A 16,381-nucleotide genomic window follows, 5' to 3' on the forward strand; every position below is an offset into this window, starting at 1 on the left:
ATAGTATACCATTACATTTTTATGACATTTTTGTATTGCATACTATACTACAAATTTTTTCATGAAATTTTTAATGGCAGACTATATACTATGATATTCTTTACGACATTTTAATGGCATACTGTACTATGACCAGTGCCCATCCAGTGGCTGTAAATGGATAATTCACAATCAGTTTGCAATCAAGTAACGCAGGCAAGGTTAGTATAACAATTTCATTTTTAATAATTACATAATTTATTCTCTGACATTATACATATATACAGTAATTACATTTTAAGAAGATTAATGTGTCCCTTGGAATTAAGTCAGTAGCAAACATTTCAACAAACATTAATTTACACTGTCTTCAAAACTCTGGTACTATTTAACATTAATGCATAACAACTTTTATTAAATAACATCACAATAACAAATTAGAGGTGTGAAACATGAATGCCTGATCAAGCTAAAGTCACACGTTGTCCAGATTTAAATGTGACTGAATGAGGAGATTTTCCCGCTGCTGCACCACCAAAGGCTTTATACCTGGAAAAAAAAATAATAAAATAAATATAAAAGATTTCTTAAAGTTGTTAACAGTTACCATTGAATACCAGATGACCCAATTTGATAGACTGATCTAATATAAGGAAGGATCTACAATATTGTCTTGTTTTTTCCACCACTTTTAATAAGATATTTATACCTCCTCTTGACACATTAAAGATGACTCAGCAGCTATGTATAGCTGATCTTGCAATTTCTCTGCTTCAGCTCAGCTTTAATTTCACCGATTTCAAAAAATACACAACAAAGTAATTCAACATGATAAAAAAAAAATGCTGAATACTATAAGAGGGACTATAATAATGATTCATATTCCTTGATTGCTGCTACTTGGCAACAGCTTCCAAACACCAATTTTTCAAATGCGCTTCATATTCCTCTGTAGGTGAGACTCGAAATGGCTCATTATATGTGAGATGAGTTTCATAGCCAATTCAACCATTAAAAGCTCACTTTTTCCAAAATAAATTAAAGCTGCGAAACGATTTCTTTACTTCTTGCAGAGCAAACAGTTTTTGTTACAGTGGTTTCATAAATCAATGTAAGCGTAATTTGTATTGCTGTGACTGTGGAATAGCAGTCCAATCCAATGTCCTAATACTCACAGTTTTGTGTATATGTTCCAGTCGGCTTTGCTGAGAGACGGTCTGGTCACAGCCAGAGCAGAGTTCACATGGGTCCGACACAACAGCAAGCGTGGCTGGCTGGAGGCTGAATGCACCCGGACACAGTCCTCCTACACACAAAGAACAAAAGGAATCAAGCAAACAGTAGCTTACAGTACATAAGCAATCTAACAACACTGGTTGACAGAAAATCCAACAGTTGAGTAAAATAGAATGAACTGGTTTTAAATCAATAGAAAAGAATATGGAATGTAATTGAGCATAAAGACTGCAGTATTGAACAGAGCCATACATAAAGCAGTTGAGTCAGGGTATAGGCAGGAATTATAAAGGTAAATTTAATACCTTTTTAGACCCATTTATACTATGCCATAAAGAATGTCATAGTATAGCATGTCACAAACATGTCATAGCATGGTATGTGTAAAAAAGTCGTATATCAAAAATGTCATTGTATAGTATGTAAAAAAAAACAACAAAAACAACATAGTATAGTTTGTCAAAAAAAAGTTATGGCATAGTATGTAAGAAAAAAAGTCAGTATAGTATGTCAAAAAATGTCATGGTATAGTATGTCAAAAAAGTCATAGTATATTATATCAAGAATTGTCATGGTATAGTATGCCAAAAATGTCGTATTATAGTATTTAAGAAAAAAAGTTATAGTATAGTATTTAAGAAAAAAAGTCATAGTTTAATATGTCAAAAAATGTCATAGTATAGTATGTCAAGAAATGTCATGGTATAGCATGTCAAAAAATGTCATATTATAGTATGTAAAAAAAATGTCATAGTATAGTATGTCAAAAAAGTCATAGTATTGTCAAAAAATGTCATGGTATAGTATGTAAGAAGAAAAGTCATAATATAGTTTACCATGACATTTTTTGACATAGTATGTAAGGAAAAAGTCATAGTATAGTATGTCAAATAATGTCATATCATAGTATGTAAAAAAAATGTCATAGTATAATGTGTAAGAAATGTTGTAATAAAGTATATTTAAAAAACTCATAGTATAATAAATAAAAAAATATGGGAAAGTATATCAGAAAAAAAGTCAAAACATAGTAAAACATAAACACTGTCTTAAATTTTTTTTATAGTATTGCATTTTAGAAAAAAGTAGGTGTAGCATGTGAGAAAAAAGTCAGCGATTGACCAGCTGAGTTGCAGGTGTCACCATCAGCTGGCTTGAGTCGAGCTCAGACAACACCACTGCAACTTTTCTCTGCAGTGTTCTAAAATGGTTTTGCCTCGTCACGAATCATTGGTCTGAACTGGGCTAACTATCGCTAAATTGATTCATCAACTTTTAATACTCAAAGACCCTGCAGACACCCTGAGAGTACAAGCAAAGCAATCAGAATACAGCAACTATAAATATTGTCTCATCCACTGCTGTCACTTACATTGGCTCTCCTGCAGTTGTTCTTGATGTTATTTATGTCTTGTTGTAGGCGCTCTAGCTGCTCCGGGCCAAGCTCTTCATACCCACTCTGGAGGGAGGACATGTAGGCAGGGGGGACTGAGCCACCAGGTTCCCGACCAGATGCCCTTGTAAATTCATGGGTCATGGAGTTTGGTCCAGAGACACACTGGGAGTTCTGTCAAGGGAGGCAGTTGAGAGAAAATGGACAGAGACAAGAATTAAAGGAGAAATGACTGTTTCAAAGAAAGCATAAAAAAGCATCAAAATAGAGCTTGTATAGAGCTAATTCATGTCATTCATGATTATAAATGCTTGTTAAGGAACTGGCCCTTGGCCTCCTGTCATTTTGTGAAGCCTGCATTAAATAAACAAAATAAAGTATGTTCATGTGTGAGTTTCAAATGTGTTCGAAAGCATTTCTTTCACATTGGACAGAGCCAGGCTTGCCGTCTCCCCCTGCCAAAACTCTTTTGCTATGCTAAGCTAGGCTAACCACATCCTGATTGCAGAACCACACTTAATGCACATCATGATACTGATATCAAACCTTTCAGCTCACTCTTGGGTGGAAAGCAAATATGTATATTTCAAAAAAAAAAGGTTGAACTATTCCTTTACAGAGTTGTAGAGTTGCCAAGGGACATGACAGCTTGCTCTATTTTACCTAAATGGAAATAAAATAATAAAAAGACTTTTTGCCAACACTGCTCACCAGTCCTGAAATCGGTGAATTCCCTATCTCTGACTCATAGGAGCTTCCAAAGTAGATTCTCCAGACGTTGCCATGATGTTGTACGTCTTCTGTTTGAAGCCCACTGGGCTCCATGAGAACCATGGACTGGTCCAGCCCCACGCCTGTGTCCCCTTCCCCCACTGAATCATCTGAGCCACTGCTGTTGTTGGGGAAGATCATGGAGGACAGGCTCATGTCGCTGTCTGAGCCAGAGGTCAATTCCTAAATATCACCCAAAGACAGAAGGCAAACATTCAAATGCAAAAACAGACAAGGCTTTGTAGTGCTCAGAAAACATATGGACAAGCAAAGTGGTTTCACTGTTTTATTACAGTTTAAGACAGATTAGATTTAAGCTCATTCTGCCTCTGGTTGTTCCTGATGTTTAACTTATTCAATCATATTCTTGTCAACATGGTTGGGAATCATTTGAATTATGCTGTACACTGATAATAAGTGGAGCAACTAACCCATGCTGAGAGGAATACAAAACTCCTCATTTAATTAGCCTTGAGGGACAAAAAAAATGAGCTTGGCTGCTTCAACATGAACCATAAATAATTTGAAAATAGACTGGCCGCTTCCTGCCTTCCTGCTCTGTTAGCCCAAGGCAACCAAATCTCAAAATGAGCTCTTCAGTGACTCGTCTTTTAAGTACTTACATGAGGTGTGTTGGAGCCCTGGCTGTTGTGGACGGCCTCCAGCTGGGCGTTGTAGAGCAGGGCCTTCAGGTCGGCCCCGGTAAACTGCTCTGTTGCTGCTGCCAGCTGCTCCAGGTCCACGTCGGCAGCCAGGGCAGCGCCGGTGGTCAGAGCCTTCAGGATCTCCACACGAGCCTCCTGGAAATGTAACAGCTGGAGTTACTATCAAGGATATAATCAGTGAACATTAATTTTAATTCTGCACATGGACATATCTAAATTCCAGCATAAAATATCGTATTGAAATTAAAATGACGATTCAACATGGCTGATTTTAATGCAACAGACCAGGTCAGGTGGGGGGCAGTACAGGGACTTGTCCAGTCGTCCAGGTCTCAGCAGAGCTGGATCAATCAGATCTGGACGGCTGGTGGCTGCGAGCACGTATACACCTAAAAATGCAAACATGAAGGAATCTTATTAGGGCTGCACGATATGAGGAAAACATGTGATACACAATTATGTGGTTTTAATATTGTGATAACAATATTACTTATGGTAAACAGATATTTAAGTGTACTCAGTTTTCTGGTGCTTTCAGTGCACTGCTAAAATAAGTTTTTGCTGAATTAAAAAAAATGAAAGGAAATAAACAGTATTTTGTCACAGAAATGAATCACTAAACTGAACAAAAAATGAATGATAATTACATTTTAAAACTCATTTTTTACTGATACTCTCTTTCAACTTACTAAAAAAATCCCTAAACAAACCATCGCAGTCGTTTGCAATGTGTTCATCACCCAGGTTGACTTAGCAATGACGACAAAAAAAAAGATAGATTGTACTCATTTAAATTAAAGGAATAGTTTGTCATTTTAAGGACTCTTTTTGCAGAGAGTTGGATTAGAGAACAGATACCACCCATATCTGCTCAATAATTCAAAGCTAGAGCCAGGAAATGGTTAGCTTAGCTTAGCGCAAAACTGGAAAAAGGGACAAAATGTCATGACTGTAGCACTGATTAGTCCAACATGCAATAGATTCTGTGCCCTTGGCTCTTTAAAGTGGACTGCCAATGCACAGAGCTAATAATATGTATACAGTTGTATGACCTACCCTGCAGTCCCTCCACCCCATCCAGCTGGGTGAGGAGCTGGTTGACCACACGGTCGGTCACACCTGTGCTGTCGTGGCCCCTCCTGGGGGCCAGAGAGTCAAACTCATCGAAGAACAGAATGCATGGCTTGGCAGCTTGCGCCCTGGAGCGAACAGAGGAATCTCCATGAATAATTGTCAGTGGAGCTTACAATTGCTATGAATATTTGATGTTGCTCATTAAAACCAGCAACTATAAAGGTCTGCTGGAGTCATAAGAAAGTGACATAGAGTAAATGTTGACTAACCTCTGGAAGACATCGCGAACTCCCTGCTCGCTGGCTCCAATGTACTTACTCAGAAGTTCAGGCCCCTAGAAAGAGGTAAATATCCTGCGTCACTGCAGATACAGCTTGTTGTGAATAAGGAAAGACTGTCAGAGCCAAAGCCGAGCCTACCTTGATGCTGATGAAGTTCATACCGCTGTCTTTGGCTACAGCTCGGGCCAGCAGGGTCTTCCCTGTACCAGGAGCACCATACAGCAGTATTCCTGAGCGATGGCGGATAGGAAGATTGGAGAACAGGATGGGATACTGCAACACACCAAAGACCCAAAATCAGTTATCAAGAGTTTACATTATTTGTATTTTATGCATTAACAGTTGATTTCTGTTTAAAAAAAGCCATTACATCCAACATGATTTAAGTCAGACACTGTATGAAGCTATTTTTTCACTAAGGTTATATCACTATTATATTTTTAAGCCAATAAAATTTCAATCAGGGGTAAACTTAACTTGGCAGTGAATACGTATAATTTTCATCATTAACTTTGACCCATCTGCTGTACAAAGTGCATGTTCTTCTTAAAAAGACAGGACCTGCTGCTGGCCCGGGTTTGGAAAAAAAAAAAATGAATACAGCAAATAAAGACTATGAGGGCTGGCAGGATAAAAAATGTAATTATAAAAACAGATCGAATAGAACCATCCACCCACCAAACAACCTGGTGTGTTTTTAGTAACTGTACTATTGTGGGTTAGAAATGAAATGGTTATCAGTTTCACAATGAACTACAGTAAAATTCCCTACAGTTAGTATTACCGTTTCAAATTTTAATTATCATTAAAACCGCACTTAATCAACGCGCTTTGGAATTCTCACGGTAAATACTGTCCAGCTTCAACCAAATTTAGCAACAGTCTCCCAGATGCAGGCGCCAAATGCAACATGGGCTTGTTTTGCTATTCCCTTGTTTACAGAGTGGGTGTGCAGCAGGTAAACCCAGTGATGCTACTGGTCCCTTGTCCTCATCTTCTGTGAAACAGACACTCGAGCAAGCATTTCGAAGACCAGCTGTCTTTAATGTTAATGCACATTTTATATGGTTTGCATATGTTTACGTAAGGTACTGGCTATGTTACTGTTGTAATGTTTATGCAAACAAAAGTTAAATGAAGCTTGATGAAATGATTTCAGTGTGTATCAGCAGTTTTTCATCCTGTTCAGCACATTTTAAAAATAGCGTAATAATATCGGTAACTGTGATCATTTTGGTCACTATAATATGAATGAAATATAATGTAAAATTTCATCCATTTCTCTGTATTGTGGGTTATACAAGAAGCAGAAATAAAAAAAATTAAAAATAACTAGGAAATTGTGCTGGTACTCAAATACTTCCATCATTAATCACGTGTTTCTATTCTATATCTTATAAACAGAAACTCTTTATCCATTTATTGTTCTGGATGGAAAAGAATGGTAGAAATAAATTAGGAGGCTTTAAACTGAATAAGAGTTGTAAGAGAATAAGAAAAAGAGATGGAGCTCTTTGTGAATGTGACTTTAATTAAATAAATTAGTGTCTGTTTAAATAAAATCAATGAGTCTGAATTCATCACTTAGCTGCTCTCACTCCCACTTGAGACTTTTAATTGCTCATCTTTACAAGAATCAATTGCAATTATGGTGTTTAAATGATAACTGGTGATAAATCATGAATGAATTGTCATCACATTCACGTTTATCATTTAACTGTATCACTTCTGTTCTCTTGTGATTAGTCACACTGACACTGACCTTAGCAGGGAGCAGTATGGTGTCCATCAGCTGCTGTCGCACCTCCTTCAGCCCCCCCACCCTCTCCAGTCCAACGGCACTTGGGGTGTGGAGGTCTACACCCCACAGCGAGGGAGGCGTGAATCCCTTGAGAGCCTGCACAAAGTCCCTCGAAGAAAGACAGATACCTGAGAGACAAGAAACAAATAATGAGAGAGATGTATTACACTAGCATTAGCTTGATTACAGACATGAAGAGAAGAACTTTGATCTTTGGTAAAAAAGGTCAAATCCTGGGTACCCTCATCACTGTGTCCCCTTTGTACAGTGCTGGCATGGACAGCCCGCTCCAACAGTAGTACCAGGTCTTGGGGCGTGTATCCCTCTGTCTCCTTGGCAACAGCTGCCAGGTCCAGAGTCTGTAAGGTCTCCTCAGATAGGCTGGTTTTCCTGAGTATCAAACAGCGCAGGATTTCTTCTCTTTGAGCCTACAAACAGAAGCAAACAAGATAGCTGTTGGTTTTTACTTTTCAACTTTGCCAGTGTGCGCATGTGTGTGTGTGTGTGTGTGTGTGCGCGTGTGGTGACCTGGTCAGGTGGCTGGATGTGTACAAAGCCCTGGATAAAGTGGGACCCCTGCACCTCAGTCAGGGAGCGGTGGAGTGAATGCTCACTCTGGCTGGTGATGATGAGACACACCAGGCTAGAGTGAAGCACCACCCCATCCACCAAATCCTTCAGACCTGCAGCCACGAACACATGAGGAATCAGCATCATCAAGCATCAGGGCCTGTGATTATCATCAACCCTGCCTTTGAACAGATGTGACCACAGACATTCCCCCCACACACACATACAAAATAAAGAATTCATGGTTTACCCTGTGCAATGTGCTGTTGCAGCAGCGCCTCAGGACCATGCTCATGCTCGGGTGAGGTCGGTGCCCCAGTTATATGGTCCAGGTCATCAAGTAGAACAACTGAGGGCTGCCTCCACTCCGCCTGTTCAAAAATGTCCTGCAGCATCTGTCTCACTGTTTCTGCCCTTTTGCCTGAAAGGAAAAATCCCATTTGTTCCATATGATAAATACATTCAACTAGATTTCTTTGATACAAGGCATCTACATGTAGTGTCTGTTAACCTTGTAGTTTTTTGCAGTCCACCAGCTCCACATGCGCATCCAGATCCTCTCTAGCTTTCCTACAGAGGGCTCGGGACAGAGTGCTCTTTCCACTCCCCTGTGAGGATACATAACAACACAGTACGTCATTGTGGCTATTTTAATTGACTCCAAAAAGTGTAGAAATATCTACGCTGTGAGCAGTATTCTCATGATGATTATTATGTAGAGAGATACCTTAGCACCAGTGATGAGTAGAGCACCTCCTTGGAGTCCCTGTCCAGTCGTGCCAAGCTCTCTTGAGAGGGGACTACCCAGAAGGCTGTGGGAGATGAAGTCAAATCCAGTCCTACTAAGCTCATTGATCCCACTGGGGAAAGACAAATGAGTGAGAGGTGTGAAGAGAAATAAATAGGGTTTCAAAATTTCAAGAATACTAAAGGTGAAAACATTCCCTGGGGATTTATGGAGAATAATTGGAATAAAATGGATATATAGGGGTTATTTGTTCAGGCTGTATTCACCATGTCATATGACAGATAGAAACTAATATTTTATTTGTATCATAAGCAGACATAGTCCATTCTTTTGACAAATAAATGACCTAAGTTGTCAAATACATTCAATGTAAAATGTGCTATGTTGTTAGCTAGCTAGCAAGCTAACTAATGGGGAAAGGTACTTTGTGGACTGTGTGCAAACTTTGGGTTTAAAGTGAACAACTAACTTTATAAAGAAATGTTTTTGTTACAGTTTTCAGGTGACTGTGTTTTGTGTTGATTTTGTATTGTATTGCAGTGCAGTCCTCTCTGTCATCTTGCAGGTCACATCACCTCACCACTCCAAAAAGCGAATTCCCCTGGGCTCTGCCTCCGTATCACCCACAGGTGGATGTGCCCTAGGCTTCCCTGTCTTCGGCTGATCCCTCCCCTTTTTTCCACATGGGTTTTGGCTGCCAATCAGGAACCCATCAGCCCATTCATAAAAGCCAATTTGTAATAAGGCCAGTGGCGGCTGTGATTTGATGTGCGCAATCTACACCTCTTTGTTAAATGTTAACCTGTGCTGGAAATAATTCCGTTGTGATGTTAACTTGTACAAGGCAATAGAAAGACCAAGTGGTTTTTGGGATCTGGAGGATAGACTAAGTGAGTTTTTTTTTGCTTTCTTCACTGCATCACACCCAAGTAACTGTTTGTTACGTGTAGACACATTAGGGTTTATAGGTGGCTGCTAGTGTGTGTTTTTTGTTTGAAAGGTTACTGTAGCGAGGCAGGTCTTTGTCTAACTTTTCCCAACTGGTCAGCTGTAGAGCTGTAGCAACTGAGTGATTTTCTTTTTTTTTTTTTTTGGACATGTGTTTTCTTTGTTTTACGGTTTAGCACCACTCACCACCCTTCCCTTTGTTTCGCCTCCTCTGCTCCTCTCAAGCATTTCCGTGTGTGATAATGTAATTTAACTTTTGTCGGTACACTGAACAATAAATGGCAGTGTTTGCCTGGTAACATCGGCTTCATGTTGCATCCCTTACCACTTGTAATCTAACAGGTTTGTAACAACTTTACAGTAAAGAACGAAAATAGATCAATTGAACAGATAGATTGATTCATTAATTAGAACTCCTCAATCATCATCATCATCATTGCAATCCCACATGGTAACAGCTAGCTAGCAAAAACTAGCAGAAGATTTTACCAAGTTGTAAACTGTGTACTTTGCTTTAGGTTACTATCTGCTGGTTACCTGAAATATTAATCAAAACTTATGATCACTGATGATACTTGACAGAAGTGTCGGCCGCACGTGTGATGGGAAAATGCACCATGCATGCAGAGGGTTGTGATTTTACTGAATTGCTGTTTAACGAGATGCTTGTAAATTACCTGTGAGAGAGTGTGCTGCTGAATGCACTCTAATTCATCTACACTACTTCAACCAAAACATGCCATAAGATATAGTATTACATTTTATGTGAATCCCCACCCCAAATAAATTAACTCTTAAAAGGTACGCTATATAATTGAAATCCAAAATTCCCAACCTCAACTTCACTTGGAAATTTTTCAACACTTTGCAACCCCAGAAACAGATGCTGAAAAAGATCCTTGTTTAAACCACACACAAGCTCACAAAAAGCTACGTGCTTACCCAAGAATACAAAGGGACGGGAGCTCTGGATTGGGTGTTTCAGCTGTAGATTTCACAGCTGGTAGTGTCACTGGCTCTCTGTCTACCTGTAAGTGACACAGAGCGGCAAGCATGAGCTTTTTGAAACCATGGCAACATCACAGAGGCTTTGAGGTATTATGTTTTATCAATGGCCTGTATGAAATCATGAAGCCAAAACTGCATGCAGCAATCTATTTTTGTTATTAAAGATATGAACCGGTAATTTCCATAATGTGCGTGCGTGTACCTGTATATTTTTCTTGTGGATAACAGCAGGTGCCAGTGAAAACAGCTGGTCTGCAGGGTCACTCTCTGGTTCCGGTGTCAGTACAGTTAAAGCAAACTCTAGCTTTGCTATGAACACGAAAAAAAATGTGTGAGAACAGTGATATTTTACTCCAACTGAAAGTACTGTGATTATAATGTGTGCATTATGTTATTTTTGGCCTCTTTGGTATTCAGTAGTTTAGTCATTTTTATCATAACACCATTGGTGGATTAGTACAATAACTTGTAAGAGAAGAGTACGAATGAATCACCGTCAGTTCCATGTAGGAGGATGGTGCCAGACCGTGCAGTCAGACAGGCTAAAGGTTCGTGGCTCTGAGTGTGCAGCCAACCAAGGAAAGCTGTCTGGATCGCCTCATCGTCCTCCTCGGGCTGAAGAAAAGATGTCACAGATCACATGGACACAAGGAAAAGAGGTGGATTAAATCTTACGCGGATTTGACAGTTTAGCAATTTGAGGGATAATAGCTGAATAAATCAGATGAAAATAAGATCTCTAACACCACACTGTATCCACATGTGGCTACTCCAGCACTCACCAGTGGTATTAGGGGCTGTAGGCGTATAGCGGAGGCTACTTTGATGGGTGATTTTACTGGCTTAATTCTAACTGTTGAATGTGGGATGATGTTCAACCTGATGGCCAGGGGCTGTGGGATCTGAAAATCACAGTTATTACAATAGATATGACAGCATATAAAGAACTGAGCTACAGTAAAAGTGATAGTTAATCTTAGGTTAGAGTGGATAACAGCACACTCACCCACACTCTTCCACTATGGATGTCTCCCTTGCGTGCTAGCGTCTCAGTACCATGGCACACCACCCTCACCACCATGGCCTCCTCTTCTTTCATCTCCTTTTCCACAGCAACTTTAGCGACACCTGCGTTCTTCTTTTTCTCCATGGCCTGCTTGGCTCTGTCCCTTGTTTCTTTAGGGGAGAGAACTTTGGAGAGCAGGCCATACGTCACTGGCAGCTGACCTCCAGTCGGCCCAGCATTCAACCCGTGGCTCCCAGGATATAAATGAATAACAGTTGCGGCATGGCTTATAGTGCAAAGAGAGTCTGGGGCGGCACCGCACACTCTGTAGATAGCGTCAGTGAAGAGGGCGGGGACTTCGGGTACAGGTGGTAGCTCTTTAACCGGGTCATAAGTGCCCTTCATCATATACCGTAGCAGGCTCTTCAGGTCAGCTATGCCACCCCACTGGTGGCCTTGAGGGACAGGGGAGGCGTTTGCTAATGACGGTCCTGGAGGGGGAGATACATCCATGTTTTGCTGTCTGTGAAAATGCTGCTTCTCACTGTTTCTCACTGGAGAAGCATTGAGGTTGCTTCTTCCGGCACGGCTCTTAGGAGAGACGACTAGTTCTGTGAACTGCTCCAAGCGACCGTAGGGCACAGATGGTGAGAGTGATGCTGCACAGAGGTAAAAACAGATCATACTGTGTTCATGAATACTGACCAATATATGCAATTTAAACACAATGAGCTAAAGAAACACATTAGTAAGTAGGCTTAAAGGGATATTTTGGATCTTTAAAGTGAGGTTGTGTGAGGTATTGATCCATTATAGGTGTGTTACCTAGGATAGATGGTCGCTGGCATGACCCCAGTTTGCAGAAACAGACAGGAGTACTACCAGGATGCTACAGGGTGCAACGCAATGTTCTGCTTTAGCCCCTTCAACAACCCCACGTCAATAATTCCAAACTACCCCTTTAACTAATTGAAACAAGAGAACTGCACAATGTCTTTGGATTATTACATAACGGACCCTTCGATTTTTGATCTTCATTTTACCTTATGTTTTGTCTTGCCTTAGTTTGACATTTTGACTCTATTGTTGCATTGCCTCTTGGTCTTGTTCTGCTTTGCTTTGTTTGTCAAAGCACGTTGTAAACTGTGTTTTTAAAAGGTGCTATATAAATGAAGTTATTACTGTTATTAGAAATATGTCTTTCATAGCACTGATATAAACCATACAGGCATCAGAGCGTGTGTTCAGTATCTTTCCCCCCATGAATTTCTTAGTTTAAAGGAAGACAAGGCAGACTATTTTCTACCAACAAAGGATAATAATTATTGGATTAACTCTGACCTATTTGGATGTAGATGACTGTGTGGCTGTCCACCCACACAGGAAACACGGCATCTTGGAAAACAACTCTGATCTGATCCAACAGCTGCTGCTCCAGTGCTGCACTGTGGAGCTCCTGCGGTGTCAGCAACAGAAAACATTCAATAAAATATTGTTTGATGTGAATCAAACAAAAGTCTATCCCTGGTGTATTCATTTGTAGTGGGAGGATTGTCAGAAGAGCATTAACATATACAGTATATTTTTCACCATTAAGACATTGGGTTAGTAATGTTACACATTAAGTCACTATGCTGTTCACGCACCAAGATCTCCCAGTCATCAGATGACAGAGGCTCCACAAATACTTGATGCACTGATAAGACTTGGTGACATCTTCTCAGGAAGCCCTGAGGGAAACCACACAACCAGTCAGTCAATGCAAACACCTAGTCAGCCTGAACAGTAACTGACAATTACTTCAAACTGTAAAAAGACTGCCAGCATGTGTCATGTGGAGATTAAGGACTATTCCAGTGGGAAACAGAGCACAGAACAAATTGCTCATTGTGGAGTTATACCTGCTCTCCATCTTTCAGACCCAGCTTTTCTCCCAGCTGTCGACACAGCTCCACTCTATGGCTGTCCAGGGTGGAGGAGGTTCTGCTGGGGGTCCAGCTGAGGAACACTGGAGATCCATGACCCCAAGACAACTCCAACGCCTGGTTCTGAACACAGACACACAAAGTTTTCGCTGTTGTACTTTTAAATTGCCATGGCACTGTTAAAGGATAAAGTCTGCATCATATTCTTCTATCATGGCAAACAGATTCTGCTCATTTGAGTCATTTAAAACAGCTTCTGATTCCTTCTAGGGCTGCACAATATGTGAAAATGAGAAAAAAATCATATTGCAATAATTTGGACTGATATTGCAATTGCTTTATGAGTCACAATTTTAGAAGGAATGGTGATGTTTGCATTTCATTTTCACTGATATATATACATGATGATGATGATCTGATTTTTGCTGGGGTCTGTACCACACAAGCATGTTCCATTAAAAACTGCAGTTCCTGCAATTCTGGATATTGCACTTGGCCACATTACCATCAAGATAATATTTTGTGCAGCCCTAATTTCTGTGTACAGATGACAAACCTCACTGGAGAAGCAGCCAAATGGAAAAGGAGAGAGGCTTGTACAGTTGTCACATACACTAATGTATGCTCCTTCACATTACATCACACAACATCATCTGGAAGATAATGTTCTTTGTGGATTTATGAAGATGCTAATGGACCACAGTAAAACAGGATACAAGAACATGCAGTAATTTAAAAGAATGCAGGGGCATTTATCCAGTCTCCTGTTCCATCTAAAATGTGAAGTTTTGTCACCACCAAGTGAAACTGCCAGGGAACTACTACTAAAATGACTCAGTCAAAATGAAATAATAGTGAAAAAAATAGTAATTTCCATACGACTGACATCTTTGATAAGACCATCTTAATGTTGCTTTCTGATGTTTTTACTACTTAATTGTTGAATTGTTACTTAACCCCTTTCTGTCCCCTTATGTTTATGGATATATTTCCTCTGACTGACACATACACTGCTCCAAAAACACTTAAATCACACATCAGATCTTGATGGACAAATTATTCAAGTTGAAAATCTTTACTGATGTACACTGTATAATTTGTTGAGAACAAAATGACGTAACAACGATCAATGGAAACCAAAATCATCAACCCACTGAGGGCTTGGCTCAAAATCACACCAAAAGTCAAAGTAAAACATTGAAATGACAGGCTGATCCAGGATTCAGGAATTTGATGATGGCAACTCATAATGTGACTCAGTAGTGTGTATGGTCCCTGTGTGCCTGTATGCACTCCAAACAACTTCTGGACATGCTCCTGATAAGTCGGTGGATGGTGTCCTGGGGGATCACCTCCCAGACCCGGATCAGGGTATCAGTGCGCTCCTGAGCAGTCTGTGGCGGTACTTGGTGGCGTTGGATGCACCGATACATAACGTCCCATAGGTGCTCAGTTGGATTAAGGTCAGGGGAACAAGAGGGCCAGTCAATAGCATCAATACCTTTGTGACTCAGGAAGCGCCTTCACACTCTGGCCACATGAGGCCGGGCACCAGGAAGAACCCAGGGTCCACTGCACCAGCATAAGGTCTGACAGTCACTCTGAGGATTTCATCCTGGTACCTAACAGCAGTCAGGGTACTGCTGGCTATGACATGGAGATCTGTGTGACCCTCCAAAGATATGCCTCCCCAGACCATCACTGACCCACCGCCAAACCGGTCATGCTAGATGATGTTACAGGCAGCATAATGTTCAGCGTGGCATCTCCAGATTCTTTCATGCCTGTCACATGTGCTGTGTGAACCTGCTTTCATCTGTGAAGAGAACAGGACACCAATGGCAGACATGCTAATTCTGGTGTTATCTGGTGAATGGCAGTCATGCTGGGCTGTGGACACAGGTCCCACAAGAGGACGTTGGGTCCTCATGCCACCTTCATGGAGTCTGTTTCTGACAGTTTGGTCAGAAACATGCACACCAGTAGCCTGCTGGAGGTCATTTTGTAGGGCTCTGGCAGTGCTCCTCCTGTTCCTCCTCACACAAAGGAGCAGATAGCGGTTCTGCTGCTGGGTTGATTCCCTTCTACGGCCCTGTCCAGCTCTCCTCCTGTAACAGCCAGTCTCCTAGTATCTACTCCAGGCTCTTAAGACTGTGCTGGGAGACACAGCAAACCTTCTTGTGACCGCACGTATGGATGTGCCATCCTGGAGGAGCTGGACTACCTGTGCTGCCTGATTGGGCTGCAGGTACCACCAGGATAAGGAGAGAGCAATTGTCTGTGGCCACCACATGGAAAAATCTTTCCCTTTTTGGGGTTATCTTGCTTTTGCCTCTCTTTTGACACTTTCATTTGCACCAAAGCAGCTTCTTAAATTGACAGAATAATGTTCCCCTAGTTTTTTGAGCAGTGTAGTTGACTGTAAATCAAATCCTCTGATATTTCTCTCAGAAGCTGTCTGTGGCAGAGCATGCCACTACTAAAAACCTCTATGCTAGTGAGCACGTTGATATAATGAGCCCAGCCTCGAGTAATTTTGTAATGTAGACGAGGGTGGCTTTGACAACACGTACACAAACGCAACCAACACCGTTTCCGCAAGTTAAAAAGCCAACGTTTTTGCTTGTTTCGCCAAACTAAACTTCCACTAATGTTAGCTGACACTGACAGCTAGATAACTAGCTAAGCTAACTTACCTCATTCAGGGAAAGGTGCGATATCAACTTCGAGGAGAGATGAAGAAAGCAGTTTTTCGTGTTGTTAAAAACAACCGTTACGGGTTGAATGCCCTGATTACTAAACATTATTTTCACATGGCCTGACTTGCTCTGTAAATGCACGGCAGGTTATTCAACTAACGTTAAATGTGCAACAAACTCATAGCCGATCGATGTGCTGTGAGTGTGCCTAGCTAGTAGCTAGACCAAAGCAATCGATATCGAGCTGACTCACCTTTCACAATAAGATACTGCACAA

At 40.8% G+C, this 16,381-nt stretch overlaps 1 protein-coding gene across 1 annotated transcript; it reads right to left on the reverse strand.

The window, feature by feature from the left end:
* Positions 1–203: 203 nt before the first annotated feature.
* Positions 204–16,321, reverse strand: pex1 (peroxisomal biogenesis factor 1). Its single transcript, XM_033636240.2, has 24 exons — positions 16,102–16,321; positions 13,382–13,528; positions 13,127–13,210; positions 12,822–12,936; positions 11,481–12,139; positions 11,257–11,376; positions 10,969–11,089; positions 10,677–10,783; positions 10,409–10,494; positions 8,498–8,630; positions 8,282–8,378; positions 8,021–8,191; positions 7,729–7,883; positions 7,442–7,628; positions 7,162–7,328; positions 5,538–5,672; positions 5,388–5,452; positions 5,101–5,243; positions 4,330–4,433; positions 4,003–4,179; positions 3,320–3,562; positions 2,588–2,782; positions 1,155–1,285; positions 204–528 (listed from the first exon to the last, which is right to left on the reverse strand). Exons 1-24 carry the CDS (start codon positions 16,207–16,209, stop codon positions 444–446), a joined length of 3,735 nt encoding a protein of 1,244 aa, XP_033492131.2. The 5' UTR covers positions 16,210–16,321; the 3' UTR covers positions 204–443.
* Positions 16,322–16,381: the final 60 nt, after the last annotated feature.

Source organism: Epinephelus lanceolatus, chromosome 16 (genome assembly GCF_041903045.1).
Source record: "Epinephelus lanceolatus isolate andai-2023 chromosome 16, ASM4190304v1, whole genome shotgun sequence".
Classification (NCBI taxonomy): Eukaryota; Metazoa; Chordata; class Actinopteri; order Perciformes; family Serranidae; genus Epinephelus; species Epinephelus lanceolatus.

Bases quoted from the DNA above. Each gene is read 5' to 3' on its own strand.
- pex1 (XM_033636240.2), bottom strand. From the start codon at position 16,209: ATGTTTAGTAATCAGGGCATTCAACCCGTAACGGTTGTTTTTAACAAC. The intron at 7,329-7,441 runs GTACCCAGGATT...CTTGTCTCTCAG, and splicing joins AAGGGGACACAGTGATGAGG to GTATCTGTCTTTCTTCGAGG. The intron at 2,783-3,319 runs GTGAGCAGTGTT...CTCCCTTGACAG, and splicing joins ATTCACCGATTTCAGGACTG to AACTCCCAGTGTGTCTCTGG.